The sequence below is a fragment of the Malaclemys terrapin genome, chromosome 1 (genome assembly GCF_027887155.1).
Source record: "Malaclemys terrapin pileata isolate rMalTer1 chromosome 1, rMalTer1.hap1, whole genome shotgun sequence".
NCBI lineage: Eukaryota > Metazoa > Chordata > Testudines > Emydidae > Malaclemys > Malaclemys terrapin.
In genome coordinates, this window is record NC_071505.1 from 200483483 (window position 1) to 200501259 (window position 17777).

The 17777-nt window shown below is 41.8% G+C and overlaps 1 protein-coding gene across 12 annotated transcripts in view; it reads left to right on the plus strand.

Moving 5' to 3' along the window:
* The window catches only part of CASK (calcium/calmodulin dependent serine protein kinase), a 414387-nt gene that overhangs the window by 204271 nt on the left and 192339 nt on the right, over positions 1–17777 (plus strand). For all 12 annotated transcript variants that reach the window (XM_054005578.1, XM_054005605.1, XM_054005628.1 and 9 more), the window contains exons 4-5: positions 8466–8543; positions 16901–16973. In XM_054005578.1, the coding sequence (XP_053861553.1) occupies positions 8466–8543; positions 16901–16973 (151 nt within the window). The remainder of the gene's footprint in view (positions 1–8465; positions 8544–16900; positions 16974–17777) is intronic.

The window sequence follows — 17777 nt, forward strand, 5'->3', positions numbered from 1 at the left end:
GGTGTGTGCCAGGGGGTAGAGGAAACAAGGGGGTTTACTGTTTGGTGGTGTGACACTGCACCCCATATCCTTCACAATGATATTATTATGATATAATTATGGCATAATTATGATATATTTTGTACAAGATGGGTCATGTGAAGTCATGTGAAAAGTTATGATTTGCTGAATGATTATCCTATTTATATGCATGAATCATTTTTGTATCTGAAGTTATAAATATTGACTAGGGATCTGTATTTCAACTGGGCTTACTCTGGAAAACACCCACAGCCAGCCTTTCAGGTACAACAGTGAAGAAGCCAGACAGGGCTGATGGCCCATCAGCAAAGACAATGGACTCTGAAATAGCACCCATTGCTTAAAGCCTGGCCAAAATGCCCACAGGAAGGTTAAGCTATAACACAGTCCATTGTCTTTGGACTCCATCTTGGGATGTCAGTATTTTTCCACAAATCGATCTGGGAACCAAGTTGTGAAACAAAGGGTTCCCACCATATGCTTAAGCTATATAAGGCAGGGAGTGACATCATCTGTCGTTCTTCACTCCCCACACAAGAAGACTCCTTGAAACACCTGAGGAGCAAAGACTGAACTGGGGGAAGTGCTGAACCCAGGCAAAAGGGATTTCTAGCCTGTGTGTGAAAGACCTGGGGATTCCAAGCTGTAAAGCAAGTGCAGCTTTTCCCTTAAGAATCTGCAGCCTGCTTGTATCATCCGTCAGGGTGAGAATTTGCTAATTCATATCCTATCTTTCTAGTATCGTAGACTTAATTTGTATTTTGTTTATTTACTAGGTAATCTGCTTTGAGTGACTTTGAGTGAAATGCATGCAACATTGTAGCTCAAGGGGCGAAGGCTGTTGCATATTCCTCTCCACATGGGAAGGGGGGGGTGAACTCTATGAGCTTATGCTGTACAGTTCCCTGTGCCAGCAGGGCCGCCGACGGGGAGGCAAAAGGGGCAGGGACATTAAAGTGCTGCTGCGGCAGCGCTTTAATGTGGGCTGGTGTGGGTTCTTACCGGTACAGAGTACCGGCCCATACCAGCTCACTTCCACTCCTGCAGTCAGTGCTGTGGGAACAGTACTCCTTACAAAGGTGAGGCAAAGAATGTAGACCAGGAGTTCTCAAGCCTATTTTTCAGGGCCCGCCTTTGAAAATATTTCAGGCTGTGATGTCGTTCCCCCACCCCCCAATGGTACCGGACATAGCTTTCATGGTATCCCTGGAGATCCCTACAGAGCTAAGTTACGATGCCATGCCACCCTTACTTCTGTGCTGCTGCTGGCGGCAGCACTGCCTTCAGAACTGGGCATCCAGCCACCCAGCTCTGAAGGCAAGGAAAAAGGACGAGCAAGGACCAAAAAAGAGCCTATGTCTGGGAAAACCTGGACATATGGTAAACTTATTTTTTGTGATTGCACAACTCCCCTCCCTACCCCCCACAATAGTCTTGTGACAGCCTTTTGGGGCAGGACCCCCAGTTTGAAAAATGCTGCACTAGGCCATGCAGGAAGTACACTTACCTCCCTGCAGGCCTGATACTTGGGAGAAGATTGTCCCAGAGAGTCTGATTATATTTTTGGAGTGGTGGTATTACTGTGGTTGAATGAGATGGCGTAAGGGGTTTACAGTGCTCTCTCTAAATGGAAATGAGTTAAGCACTCCCAACAAAATTCTAAAGCTTGTCCTGATTAAGACCTAGAATCATAGAAGTGTAGGGCTGGAAAGTACCTTGAGAAGTCATCAAGCCCAGCCCCCTGTGCTGCGGCAGAACCAAGTAAACCTAGACCATCCCTGACAGGTGTTTGTCCAACTTGTTTTTAAAAGCTTCCAATGATGGGGACTTGACAACCTCCCTTGTATAAAATGTATCGTAGTTATGCCATAATCATATCATATATAACTATATCTCTATGAAGAATATGGGGGCATAATGTCACAATGTGTATATAAAAACAGCTTCCTAACAGAAAATGCAGTGCAGACAGAGCCTTAATATTTAAGGTAATGAACACAGTAGAATATCTAGGAGCAATTTGTGTATAGACCCTAAAATTGTTCAGTACCCTAGAGCAGTGTTTCTCAAACTCTGACTTCAACATGTTGAATCATCAGTCTGTCTTAAGTAATTTCATTAGTACATTTGCAAATACAGTAACTCCTCACTTAAAGTTGTCCCGGTTAATGTTGTTTCATTGTTACATGGCTGATCAATTAGGGAACATGCTCACTTAAATTTCTGCAATGATCCCTTATACCGTCTTTGGCAGCCACCTTCTTTGTCCACTGCTTGCAGGAAGAGCAGCCCATTACAGCTAGCTGGTGGGGCCTTGGAACCAGGGTGGACTGGCAGCCCCTCATTAACTCCCCAGTCCCCTAAGTTCCTTGTGCAACAGCCGCCCAGCAGGCTATCAGTTGCTGTCAGTTCAGCTGTCCCTCCCCCCACAGCCATGTGCTGCTCCTGCCCACTACCTTGGAGCTGCTCCCGGGAGCCTCCTGCTTGCTGTGCGGATGTGTGGGGGGAGGAAGGGACGAGGGGGGGCTAATGTCAGGGTGTCCCCCTCCCCCCTGCTCCTGCACCCCGCTTATCCCATCTCCATAGAGCAGGGGGGACACATGACAGGGCTCAGGAAATGCGCATCTCTCTCTCTCTCTCACTCACACACACACTAACACACACGCGCGCACACACACAAAGGGTGTGTGTCTCTGTCTCTGTCTGCCATGCTGTCTCCCCGCCCTCCATTCGTGCTGCCTTGTAGAGTGTGAGGCTACATTAACAACAATGAGTTAACCCTTGAGGGCTCAGCCAATTGCTAGTTCATCATTTAGCAGTAAGGCATTTCCTGGGAAATATTCCACTCTCTTTCACCCTCTGATCTCATCACCTCAACCAAGCTTCACAGTCATCATTGCTGTGTAGAGTATTAAATTGTTTGTTTAAAACTTACACTCTGTGTGTGTGTGTGTGTGTGTGTGTGTGTGTATATATATATATATATATATATATATATATATATATATATATACACACACTACACACACCTCTACCCTGATATAACGCTGTCCTCGGGAGCCAAAAAATCTCACCGCGTTATAGGTGAAACCGCGTTATATCGAACTTGCTTTGATCCGCCACCAGAGTGTGCAAACCCCCCCCCCCCCCCCCCCCGGAGCACTGCTTTACTGCGTTATATCAGAATTCGTGTTATATCGGGTCGCGTTATATCGGGGTAGAGGGGTGTGTGTGTGTGTGTATGTATATATATGTATATGTGTGTATGTATATATATATATAGTCTTTTGTCTGGCAAAAAAAAAATGTTTCCCCTGGAAACTAACCCTTCTATTTACATTCATTCTTATGGGGAAATTGGATTTGCTTAACATCGTTTCGCTTAAATTTGCATTTTTCAGGGACGTAACTACAACGTTAAGTGAGGAGTTACTGTATAATGAAGACACAGCCCACATTGAAATGTTACATAAAACATAGTGTTACTCAAAACCCTGCTACAGAGTATTTCCTACTCCCTATATGAGCACCATCTCGTGCCATCACACATTTGAGTGCTGGGGATATACAAGGAAGTGTTGCCTTTCAACTACAATGACATCTTTCTCTCCACATCATCAATGTGTGTCGAGGACTCTAGCTTACGCTAGATTCTTTCTTAACCAAAACAAAAAATAAACATTTTAATGGAGTGTAGCATACGTTGGTTATTTTCTGAATTTTTAGACAGTATTGCATGCTTGGCCATCAAGGTGTTCTAGCATGGTGTTGACATGGCCTATCCCAACCTGAAAAAAACTGGGGGTTAAGACTTCTTGCACCTCTATTTTTCCAATATCTCAAGTCCTTAATACTCTCATAAAATACAACATAAAATACAATTCATGTAGTGAATCCCTCTAGTTTCTGCAAAAATTGTGTTTTAGTTGAAGTACAAGTTGAGATGTTGCTATAATGATTGGTTTACTGTTTAAGCACATAGAATTTTCTGTGGTTTGCCATAGAAGAGACCAAGATTCCATCTCGCAAACTCCACAGTAACAAAGACTTTCATCATAAATTTTAAACTTTAAATTCAACTTACAGTAAGCTTTCTTCATGGAAAGCTTATCAGTTAAAGTCTCAGTGAGAAAAAAATACAGACACAGTATGGTTGTGCTAGTGAGATTGATGTAGTTGAACTGATTGAATAAAATGTAGAAAGCATTACTGCTCACATTCTGTAGCCCATTTTAACAATATCAAGACAATTTCAAATTGACTTTAATTTTCAAAAATAAGGGAGATTTTCTTCTCACTTTTGAAAACTGCCATTTATCTGAAGGAAAAGTATAAAGTGAACACATTTATTTTTGGAGTAGTACAATCTTAAAGATAGGAGTATATAGGAGAAGAGCTTTTGAGGACACAATGTGTATTATAGATGTACCTATTATTGTAAAGAAACTATTACTTGATGCTTGTCTGATCCCTCTTCTTGGGGAAAGTTTGTTTTTAGAATAGTTGTGACTGGACAACTCTGGTAGTGTAGGGAATCTTCAGATTTCCCTGACCTCAGTAAATAAAGTTTTAGGGCTGGCTGTAGGATGGAAACTGGTGGTAGTATTCAATTATCTACACTATGGGCACTAGTCTGTTAACTCATCTTAGTCATACATGAGGTGAAAGTGTCCTTAGTGATTCTTTTAGCTCTGATGCCATTGCTCTTTGATACCACTGGATTTTGATTCATCTGCAATTCCTAGCAGGTCTGGATAGAGTCACTCTTGTGTGGCTTCTATACTCCTTCGTGAGAGGTCTGAACATAGTTATTCTGAAGGATGTCATGCCAAAGACCCTTCAGGGTTCTACCTTGTCACTTGTCTAGCTCATCATAGACCTGTAGGAGGGTTAGAAGGACACGTTGGCAGAAGTGTCTCAGGAGAGCTGACACCCAGCTTTACATCATCTCCACTATATCTGGCCATGGCATTGCAGTACAGAGTGCCATGCATGACACTCTGTGTAAAGATTGGGATTTGCATAAGGGCAAATTAAGACTGACAAGACTGATGTAATATTGCAAATATAGGGGAAACAACTAGAAATACCCTAATATAGTTTTGCAATTTGTAGGGCTAGTTAACTCTAACATTGCTGCTGGATGCTCAAATAGCAGCTGTGGCCAATAGGATTTTTTCCTGGTAAGATGAGTGCAAGTTTCCTTTGGTTGCAGACTTTTTACAGTTATCCATACTTTTGTCTACTTACAGCACACTCTACATACGGGTTCAGATGAAGTTGGTGTAGGTTACATCTGTGCACTTAAGTGGAGCTTTGTGTTGAAAGCACGGTACTGTGATCTGAACTGGATGCCTTTTAGTTTCTGGCTGGCTTGCAAGGTGTTGTTTGAAACTATAAATGATTTAAAATCTGGATGCCGGAAAGTCTGCCTCTCCCGTGATGCAGTGCCGATGCAGTTGTGATCAGTTGGAGGTGCTTGAATAATACCTCCTCCACTTTCAACCACCCTAACACTTCAGCCTCCCTTTCGAAAGGCCTGAGAAAAAGAGTAGTCATCTGAACACAACTGCAGAGGCACTGCATCAGGGGAAAGACAGACTTTCAGATCACAGCGACCCTCTAGAAAACTGCTTACAGGTCACTTTCCATACGGGGTCTTCTATGCTGATACTTGCTTCTCTCTTGGTCTGCTAAAGCTTGGATGTGTAAACTTCGTAGACATGCTGTTAAGCAATGGATGTACTAGTCAATCTCCTTAGTTCTGGAGAATATTGTACTGCTGACAAATGGAAGCTTATTTATAGTCTGATGTTTATAAAAGCAATATTTTCCATGAATCCACAAGTGCCTTATTTCTTCTCATTGAAAATTAGATTACCTTACGGCTTGTGTACACTTACAGTGCTGCAGTGGCATTGCTGTAGCACTTAATGAAGACACTACCTAGACCGACAGGAGAGCTGCTCCCGTCAGCATAGGTACTCCACGTCACTGAGAAGTGGTAGCTATGTCCACAGGAGAAGCCCTCCTATCGACATAACTCTGTCTACACCAGGGGTTAGGTCGGTATAACTGTCGCTCAGGGGTGAGGATTTTCCACACCTCTGAGCAACATAGTTATACCAATATAAGTTTATAGTGTAGACCAGGACCTAGAGAGTATAGGCAATTAGTTGTAGTCATGTCAGTCCCAGGAAATTAGAGAATATCTGAATACCTGAAGAAGAGCTCTGTGTGACTCGAAAACTTGTCTCTCTCTCCAACAGAAGTTGGTCAACAAAAAATATTACCTAGCCCACCTTGTCTCTCGATGGGCAGTTAGGTAGGAAAAAAAACAAGGAACCAGTGAACAGAGTCAACAATGCAATGTGCACTGCCATTGTTTGCGAGTGAGGGAGCCTGTAGGGGGTGCTAAACTATCTGATTGACTTCTACATCATCCCTATGGAATACTAGCTGGAGAGACTGTTGCCTTTTTGGAATATATGGCTGAAAGTTTCTATTTAAAATTCATTTTCAATAGAATTCCCTCCTTGGAATACAGTATCTGAATGAGATTGCCTTGCATACAACTGCAGTCCCTGGTGTAAATACAGTTACACTTGTGTAGCTTCATTTTTTCCTCTGTGAAAGAACTTGTAGGATAATATGTAACTGGATGTCTGCTTTGAGGGTCCTGTTGTGTATGGTACCATAAGATTGTCTTTTTCACACCTCTTGTTTAGCATATATACAAGAGCAGTAAGGGAGATGCAGATTTGGTATGGATTGCACTACCCGTAGTATTTTGAGAACACTGCTGTATGTCTTCATTTAATTTGACTCATGCTTTGGTTGCTTAGCTTCCCCTACTGCCTACAATAGCATGTAAATATCTCCAATGGCGAGTGATAGGACACTAGATGGGGAGGGTTCTGAGTTACTACAGATAATTCTTTCTCGGGTGTCTGGCTGGTGGGATTTGCCACATGCTCAGGGTCTAATTCATTGCCATATTTGGGGTCGCAAAGGAATTTTCCCTTGGGTCAGGTTGGCAGAGACCCTGCCCTCTGCAGCATGGGCCATAGGTCACTTGCAAGTTTAAACTAGTGTAAATGGTGGATTTTCTATAACTTGAAGTCTTTAAACTATGTTTTGAGTACTTCAGAATTCAGCCAGAGGTTAGGGGTTTATTTCAGGAGTAAATGGGTGAGGTGCTGTGGCCTGCAATGTGTAGGAGGTCAGATTTAGATTATCATGATGGTCCCTTCTTATTTTAAAGTCTATAAGTCTTGGGCCCTCCAGCTGTGTATCCAACTCCAGATAGCATCAGTGGCCAAGAGGGCTTTTTCCATTTGCTCTGAAGTAGGGGATTGCAGCCATTTGTCCTGGACATGGATCCTGCCATAGTCATCCATGCCTCTATTGCCAGCTGAATTACTGGAAAGCACCCTACATTGGGGTACCCTTTGAAGATCACTTAGCTTAAGGTACTACAAAACGTGGACACCTGCCCTTTTAAAGGAGCTTCCCACATGTTGAATATTACGTCATCAGTGCTCCAGAACTGTGCTGGCTTTCTAGTTCATTTTTTAGTGTTGTTCAGGTTATTTATTTCTAACCTATAAAGTCCTCCTATGGTCTGGGGCCTGTGTGTTGGAGAGACTGCATCTAACCGTGGCAGATGAGATCAGTTGGATTGCCTGAGCAGACAAGTCCTTTGGCCCTCAGGGAATAGCTGGATGCTTTTGTTGGCAAGATGTTGGTTCTAGAAGTGAAAAATTCTCTTAGTTTTCCCCCTAGGTCTGACTGAGCCTGAATCTGTTGACGTTAGGGTATGTTGTAAAGCGCGGGGGGTGGGGGTGGGGGGACAACCTACAGCCCACGAGAGCTTTTCAGAAGGCCCACGGGCTGCTTCAACACTATATACTAACAGCTGATTCATTAGCGTTTTGTCATCATGTTTACATCATTTTAGTTTACACAAGTGTATAAATAGGCTGTTTCTATGTACAGTATTGTCTATCTAAATACAGCCAAAACAAGCTGAACTTAAAATATAAATCAATACAGGTGACTTTAAATCTTATTAAAATATGTAGAATCTGTTTGGCCCACACAAGTGCATGCTTAGGTTTGTGTGGCCCTCCTGTGCAAAAACTTTGGGCACCACTGCTGTAAAGGCTCACTACTTTCCCAGACTTTTAATGCGGTTGGGGTAGGAGTGAGAGTGTTGAGCACCTGAGATGTTTTGGATTGGAGAATTTTTAGTTGACATGACAGTTTGGATATAGTTGCTAAATGAGTTTTGTTTAATTATGAATTGTACATGCATCTAAAGCACTTTTGATATGAGCATTATACAAATGGAACATATTTCTGAAATATTTTACTGTCGTTTGACTTGGCAGCCTATTATCTGTTTTCTTAAAAGAACGTTTTTCATATCTTTCTATCTACAGTATGGATGGAGCAGATCTGTGTTTTGAAATTGTAAAGAGAGCAGATGCTGGTTTTGTGTACAGTGAAGCCGTAGCCAGGTACGTACTCTAATTTTTAACTAATCCCTCGGGGTAAAGAGGAGGGGGTGGAATAAGTAATTTCAGTTACACTAATTTGTGGTTAAAAATAGAAATGCTATAAATAAGTCTGTTTGCACAGATTCTTATAGGGCAGGGGTTCTCAAACTGGGGCTCATGACCCCCTAGGTGGTCGCGAGGTTATGATGTGGGGCTCACGAGCTGTCAGCCTCCACCCCCAAACTCTGCTTTGCCTCCAACATTTATAATAGTGTTAAATATAAAATTGTTTTTTTTTAATTTATAAGGGGGGGTCGCACTCAGAGGCTTGCTGTGTGAAAGGAGTCACCAGTACAAAAGTTTGAGAACCACTGTTATAGGGAGCTCTGTAGTAGAGCGTTTTAAAGGAAACTATGTATAAAAATGGTCCTTCATACACGAGCTGTGCTTCTCAATGGTTGATGTGATTGTTGGATTGTTATTTCAAAGTCAATATTTAAGTCTTTGTCTTTGCCTTTTTATGAGTGTCACACTGGGTGGGGTTTGATGGCTAGTGGGCCTGGTGGGACTAAACATTTCATTTTACTGCTGGCACGCTCAGCAGCTTTTAGTAGTGTCAAGCTTATCCCTGTACCTGTGTTTCTAAGCCATTTAAATTTTTTAACTTTTGTAGTTGCATGGTAGGCTAAAATGAAAGTGAACTCAAAGCTGTTAACGGACAATGAAATCCCATATTGCTAATATTCAATTGAACGTTCTTTTTAAAATTTATGTACTTCCATGGACTCCTCTTGGGTACCTGTAGAACTCTCACCTGCCAGATGCCCCGTTTTGACCAAGTATTTTAAAAAACAGTCCTGAACAACCTGAGCTGCCAGAGGTTTCACTTTAAACCCTGGTTTCCTGCCACTTTTTTGGGAGTTGAGGCACACCTCTGACTGCTTCTTCACTCCCTGCCTCGGCCTAATGCTTTTTTGGCTTCTCCACTGAATTAAACTGCCTTAACTTGCAGTACCGGGATTCGTCTCTTGCAAACCATAACAGTTCCATGCATGGAGAAGCGATGGAGTAGGGCTGAGGAGGGAGTGGAGGTAAGAATGAGGTGGTATGGGGCTGTGAGGGAGCAAGTCACAGGCAAGGGCTTTGGCAGCAGCAAAGAGTAAAGGGGATCACCTGGGGATGGCTAAAGAGCATTGAGTATCTTTCCCTGCTGTAGCACTGAACACTTTACTGCCTTTTCCACTTGATAGATCTGCTATGGTTCTCAGCATGAAGATTCCCCTCTAACAAGCCATAGTAGGTCTGTCAGGTAAAGAAAAGTGCTCATGTCCCCTGCCTACTTATTTACTAATGTGTTCATCCTAGCACGCTCTGCTCCCTGTAGCCCATGCTGAGCTTAGTCAGCTTCAGTGACCATTGACTCCTGCTCCTTTTTTCTGTGCCAGGAGGCCCATAACAGAGAAACGTTCTCCATCTGCCTCCTTGATATCTGAAAAAAGTATGTCAGATACTGTCATATCTTTGTTTAGACTTCACACTTTTTCCCCCAAAATCCTACGATGCTGGTATGTTTTACAGGATTAACAAATGCAGAAAATTAGAAATTTGTAATTGTTGGAACTAAGCCATACAGACCCAAAAACATTAGACTAGTAGGAAAAAAAAGAATTCCAAAATAAATTATTCATGTTGAGAATTCTAAGCAAACTACAACTGAATATACTATGAAAATTATCCAGAATACTGATGTTTATCCTCATTTAAATATATGCAAGTTTGGCAATGATCTGTGTGAGGCTTTAACAGTAATTTAAGGGATTTAAACTCTGCTTTGTGTAAAACATAATACAGTCAACTATGGAGCTGCTGGGATGGTCTCAGCAAGTACTTAACAGCACACAATAACATTATGCAACAGTTTAGAACAAGAAATAAATTTTAAAATATATTGTATTCAGTTGAAACAATAGCATTTGGAAGACAAGGAAGCAGTTATTCAGACTATAATTTAGCCAGGCTATTGGGCCTAAATTCCTTTCTTAGGCCTGGTATACACTAGAAAATTAGGTTGGCATAAGTATGTCGCTCAGGGTATGAAAAATCTACACCCCCAAGTGGTGTAATTAAGCCGACCCAGGTCCCCATGTACACAGATGTAGGTCAACAGAAGAATCCACCTCCTCTCAGGGAGGTGGATTACCTGCACCGTGTTACAGTGGCACAGCTGTGCCCCTGTAGTGTTTTAATTGTAGACAAGCCCTTAGAATCTTTAAGGACCACAGTGGGTAAGGACACTGATTTTACTTGTTGTTCCAAAATCAGCAGCACTTAACATTCTGCTTGGCATTAGTTCAGTGTGGGGCAAGAGTGCCACCTAATGAATCAAACTTGTAGGGAAAGGGCTTGTTTTAAGCATAAGTAACATAGGCAAGTTAGCCTGAGGCACCAAGTAGGCAAAATGACAAGCAACATAGGTTGCTTCCATTTGCAACTTTCTGTGAAAAGAGCTTCAGGCAGATTTACACTGACTAGTATTAGTCAGTTTTTATTTATATCAAGTTCTTTATACTGAAAGTTAACTGCAAAGACACAGCAATAATTCTAGTCAGTTTCTTTTTGCAGTCAGCTCTGCCAGTAAGGCCTTTGAATCATGCAGAAATTGATATTTCGCTTTGAGGTAAAGACTATAAAGGTTTATGTCCTGGAAGGGGCTACAGAAAGAAACTGATTAGAATCATAGAATGCTCTGCAATGGAGTTTAAACTTGATGTAGAATGAGAGAAGAAGCCAGAGGGGCTCCAAGGAGGCTGACATGATCAGTGTGTTGGGAAAGAAAAATAACTTTTAAAATTGAATGTATTTGAGCTATAAAATAAGAGACGAGGAGGCTGGAAAGGAGAAGGTTATAGTTTTCTAAGTGAGAAATGATAGCATGCAAGAGTTTTAGCGTGAGAGTGATAAAGTAGCAAATTTGGGAGATATAGGAGGAGAAATATCTGCACTTGTATTTGGCACAAATCTAGATATGAGAAACAAAGGAGGTGAGTAGAGTTGAAAATGACCAGCGCTTGACCAGGAAGGTGATGAAGTTGTAAAAAAGAGAAAGTGAAAATAGAAACAGGAGATGTTTTAAAAGAGGACAAGATGCTCAGTTTGACTTTTAACTTGAGAAAATGGTGTAATATCCAAAAAAATATAAGTGAGAAAGGAAGTGATATGAGATTGGACTAGAGGGGCCAAGTTCAGGAGGGGAGATGAACAGTTGAGTTATCAGCAAAAGGTGGTAACTGAAACCGTGGGCATAGATTTTTTGTAAAAATCTGTTTGAGTGATAAGGTAAGTCAGTTGGAGTTGGGAGTGAAACTCATAAATTCTGGGCTTCTATTTCTGCGCTCATTTTTCTAGACCTTGTAGCTTCATAAAATCTTAGTTCAGTCTGTTGGATTCTTAAATGCACACACAGTATTACACATATAAATAAAAAAAACATACTTCATAGTTCAGTGAATAGCCAAAGCCTCTGTAGACTGAGCAGAAAACCTAACAGCAGAGTCTGTAGACACCAAACTGTAGACACCAAAGAAATTCTGTTATGTGCACTGAAGTGTGTGTGTGTGTGTGTGTGTGTGTGTGTGTGTGTGTGTGTGTGCGTGCGCGTGCGTGCAAAATAAACCTTTAGATTGAAATTCTCCCTGATCTCTATTCATTTGAATTTATATCTAATCATAGAATCATAGGACTGGAAGGGACCTCGAGAGATCATCTAGTCCAGTCCCCTGCACTCATGGCAGGACTAAGTAGTGTCTAACCTGCTCTTAAAAACCTCCAATGATGGAGATTCCACAAGCTCCCTAGGCAATTTATTCCAGTGCTTAACCACCCTGACAGTTAGGAAGTTTTCCCTAATGTCCAACCGAAACCTCCCTTGCTGCAATTTAAGTCCATTGCTTCTTGTCCTATAAGAGGTTAAGATGAACAATTTTTCTCCCTCCTCCTTGTAACAACCTTTTATGTACTTGTGTACTCTGACACTTCTCAGTGAATTATTTGCTGTTACTGCTTTGGAAGACTGTTCTTTGGAGAACTGCATATGTGTTGGTGTGAACATAAGGTCTGCCAAAAGGTGGCTCTAAATCCCCACCACGTTGTAATAAAGTGAATTGATTGACAAGTATTGGAGAGACTTGTTTCCCTAAAATATAATATTTTATAATGTGGTCTCATTTCATTAATATGCCCTTTAAATGTGCATGATATATTGGGTTCTGTGAGTGGTCAAAGTGCTAAACATGGGATAATCACAGAATGTGTGGAACCAAGATCAGAACTTGTAATGAATCCTGTGGTCATCCATTGGTTCTCTATAAATAAAAAGTATTGTTTACTTCTTAACGTAGACTTCTTGAGGCTGTGACTGTCCCTTCCTCTATTTTGTAGGAATGCTGTCAATGAAGTCATTTTAATATAACCTCATTTCTATCATAATACTTTTGACTTGATATCAAATTTTATGTAAAATTGATTCTGACAGTAGTGCATATTCTATGTTGTGATGGTCATGCAGTCACATAATAGCTTACTTAGCTTATTTTACAGTTTTAACTATCCAACCCTAAATTTTAAATTGACTCAATTTCAGAGACTAACATTCAAAATATTTGACCTTACTTGCATACTTGCCTAACTATGTCACTGAGTATAGACTCCAGTGAAATAAGTATGTGATGAATCTGTCCTGCTTGAGACAAATACCATGTACAATTTGCAAAGAAGTGTGAAAAACTTTTAAATAAAAACAGTTCATTGCTAAGTGAGTGTAGATTTTAGAATTTATTACCTCAGTATACGTGGCATCTCTGCTCATGTGAAATGCATGGAAGCTGATAATTTGTCACTTTGCCTACAAGACGATCCTATTACCATATTGCTCTCTCAAATACAGTGGAAGATCCAAAAGTTTCTTCACTTGTTTAGTGCTTTTCATGCAGTCACTTAACTCAAATTCTAATTTAGAAATACAAGATCAAGATAAATTGCAGATAGGGTTGCCAACTTTCTAATCACATAAAACCGAACACCCTAGCCCCGCTCCCCACTCATTACGTTCCCCCTCCCTCGGTGGCTCGCTCTCTCCCACCCTCACTCGTTTCACTGGGCTGCGGCAGGGGGTTAGGGTGCAGGAGGGGGTGAGGGCTCTAACTGGGGATGCAGGCTCCGGGATGGGGTCAGAAATGAGGGGTTCAGGGTGCTCCAGGCTGGGGCAGGGAATTGGGGTGCACAAGGGGGTGAGGGCTCCAGCTGGGACTGCAGGCTCTGGGGTGGGGTTGGGGATGATGGGTTTTGGGTACAGTAGGGTCCTCCAGGCTGGGGGGGTGAGGCAAGGGATTTGGAATATGGGAGGGGGCTGTGGGTTGAGGCAGGGGGTTGGGGTGTAGGAAGAGGGATGTGCTCTGGACTGGGGGTGTGGGCTCTGGGGTGGGACTGGGGATGAGGGGTTTGGGATGCAGGGGGGGGCTCAAGGCTGGGGCAGGGGGTTGGGGCACGGGGCGCGGGCTTACCTCGGGTGGCTCCCGGTCAGCAGTGCAGTTGGGGCTAAGGCAGGTTCTCTCCCTATCTTGGCTCCGCACTGCACCCCGGAAGTGGCCAGCAGGTCCGGCTCCTAGGCGGGGGGGGGGGGGGGGGGGCAGGAGTCTCCGCACGTGGATCTTGCCCGCAGGCACTCCCCTCCCCCCCCCCCCCAGCTCCCATTGGCCATGGTTCCTGGCCAATGGGAGTGTGGAGTCGGTGCTCGGGGTGGGGAGCTGCAGGGGCTGCACCTATGGACAGGGCAGCGCACAGCAGAGCCGCCTGGCCAGGCTTCCACGTAGGAGCCAGAGGGGGGACATGCCGCTGTTTCCCGGAGCTGCTTGAGTTAAGTGCCGCCCTGAGCCTGCATCTCTGAGCCAACCCCCTGCCTCATCCTTGATCCTCCTCCCACCCTCCGAACCCTCAGTCCCAGCCCAGAGCGCCCTCCTGCACCACAAACCCCTCATCCCCAGACCCTGTACCCCCAGCCAGAGTGCAACCCCTCCCCCCCCGTGCCCCAGCCCTGATCCCCCTCCCTTCCTCTGAACCCCTCGGTCCCAGCCCAGAACACCCTTCTACCCCCAAACCCCTCATCCACAGCCCTCACCCCCGCCTGGAGCCTGCAGCCCCAGTCTGAGCCCTCACCACCTCCCACACTCCAGCCCCAATTTTGTGAGCATTCATGGCCCACCTTACAATTTCCAAACCCAGATGTGGCCCTCGGAACAAAAAGTTTGCCCACCCTTGGGTTAGGTAGTGGTGTGAAGCCCTCTGTTTTGACTTTATCTGAGATGTTCTAAGTTGGAAAAAGAAGCACAATATACTTTTATTGTTTCATTATTCACTAATATAACTTCCCTTGTATGCATGCTCTATGTTGTCTCTAGTGATAGTTTAATTAATGTATTTTGTGAACTTGAATTTTTCCCTAAGGCCTTGGCTACACTTGAGAATTCACAGCGCTGCCACGGCAGCGCTGTGAAGCACGAGTGTAGTCGCACCGCCAGCATTGCGAGAGCTCTCTCGCAGCGCTGCAAGTCCTCCACCTCTCCGAGGGGAATAGCTTGCAGCGCTGCGAGAGAGCGTGCAGTGCTGCAGGCGCTGATTACACTGGTGCTTTACAGCGCTGCACTCCGGGAGGGGGGGCGTTTTCACACCCCCAAGCGCAGCAAGTTGCAGCGCTGTACAGCGCTAGTGTAGCCAAGGCCTCAGAAATGCTGCCAAGTAGTTTATCAATTTGACTTTTACTATTGACTATTCTAGTAGAAAATCACGCTAGCATGCTGTGTCCATTGTGGTTGGATTAATTTTAAGGGGCATTCTGCAGAATAATGTTGCAAAGCAATTGAGTGAAGGGAGAGAGAGAGAGTGAAAATCTAGGACCATAAAATCTAGAGTCAGGTATAAAAGCTTTTGGGATGGAAAGGGAGGGGATGAGTTAGAAACAACTGTCTGAAGCAAAATGATCACTTAGTTAAAACTACCTAAAAATACTAATACAATAGTACATAATACATAATTATACTGTACAATTCAGTATAATTTTCATTGCTTATATAGCATTATATAGTATTGTTCATTGATAGATCTGAAACCACATTATAAAAGTGAATAAATATCAAAATATTTATTTCACAGATGGAGAAACCAAGGTGTTGAGAGTTTCAGACCAAAATGTAAAGAAGGGTTCCTTCATTTTGGGGTTCCCAAATTGAGATATGCTGACAACCTACAGCCCCTAATGACATCAGTTGAATTTGTGAGTGCTTAGCACCTTGTGGATATCAAAGTGGAAATTAAAAAATTAACTTAATGTATTTGAAAATTTGAGACATTATTATTTGCCCTCAGGCATTCCAGTGAGCCAGTTGGAGAGCTCAGAATGAATCCAGGTCTCCTGATGCCCAGATCAGTGCACATTTTCCAAAGAGATCTGTAGAATTGAGGAAGGGACATTCTGTAGAATTTAATAAAAGTTTATGCAGAATTCCTGTGCCCCTATTATTAGCATTCATTACTGTTCCATAGGGATTAAAAAAAAAAGTGACATTGAATCGGGATTACAAGTCTAAAATACAGTCCCACAGCCTGAAATGAATCCTGCTTGAGGTTATAATTTAGTGTATACTAAATGTAAAATAAGCAAATATAACGCCTATTAAATGTATTCATGGATTTGGCAAATACATGTGTATATGTATTGTTGTCACAAAATGTAATTGTTCACAATGTAATTGTTGTAACTGGCTGAATGATCCTTTACTTAACTAGTTGATTTTCAGTTTTCTTCTGTACCTTAACTGTTAATCTTTTACATAATATTTTGATCTTGTGTATTTGTGATTTGCATGTATTGATATGCAGTGTGTTCATTCCTATAACAGTGATTCTGTTTCCTTATTGGATTAGTAGAAATAATTGAATATTAGGAAAAAAGAAAGTGCACTTTAATAGTAATAATATTGTACTCTATTTTGTTAGCATAAACTTATTTTATTATAAATTACATTTTTAACTGGGTGGGTGGGTTTTTTCCTAAAAAAAAAAAAAAAAAAAAATTATTAATGGTCAAAATACCCTTCAAATTTTGAAATTATTAGAGACATCAGTGTTCACAATTTATTTTTATTATTCATCCTTATGAATACATAATTCCCACTCTAACACTTGGCATATTTATAATTGTGGACTTTAAAGGTAAGTTTTGTAATGATAGTTTTGTAGGTGGGAGGCTTAAAACTGAGTGCACTGTATTTATATAGTATTTTTTCACAAGTTTGTTATATAGTCTTAGACATATTTTGTTTTTACAGTCATTACATGAGACAGATACTGGAAGCTCTACGTTACTGTCATGATAATAATATAATTCACAGGGATGTGAAGGTAAGTCTTTTCTCATTTCCACAATAAACATCCTGCCTGCTTTGAAAGCTCTCTGTCATTTAGGGTAAAATGGGAGTTTGTATGCAAGAGAAACATAATTGGTGCTAGCAATGTTGATACTTTAAGGAAAATCTCTTGATTTTGTCAGCATAAAAATATTTAATAATTCTTTATTCACATGTTAAATATGTATGTGACCTGTAATTTAATTTGAAAGTCATTATATGACTTCCGAGTGCTGAATATTCACATAATTTCTGCTTGTGAATTTTCTTTTAAAGAACATTTGAGATTTACCAAATTGTATAAATTAAACTGAAATTGGTAGATTTAATTACTTCATCATTTTGACAGCCTAGTGACAGTGTTCAGCAAAAACTAAATCTCCAGAGATGTTTGTGCTTAAATGAAATGTCTGTTATATTACCTTTTTTTAAGCTAGTCAACTAATTTAAAATACTCTTCTAAACATTTCACCAATTATCAATAGATCCTTTACACGTGCACACATTATTTGGAAATGAAGAATTTTTCATTTTAAAAACAATTTATGTACATAATCAAAATTCCATGTTTTCCATGTTCATTAAACTAATCTCTGGAGTGAGTTTTGGTCAGTTCCTATTGCCTAGCCAAACGGCCCTGGTTCTGATCGAGGACTCTGGTCATTAATGGTAAATAATAATTTATTGCTTGCTATTCACATAAAAGGTTGTGTTAGTGAGAAAGACTGGAAGACTTTTTTTGCAAATTTCCTTTTTAAGATGGATATTTCCACCAGCCTTCCCTAATAGGTTGTGTCCA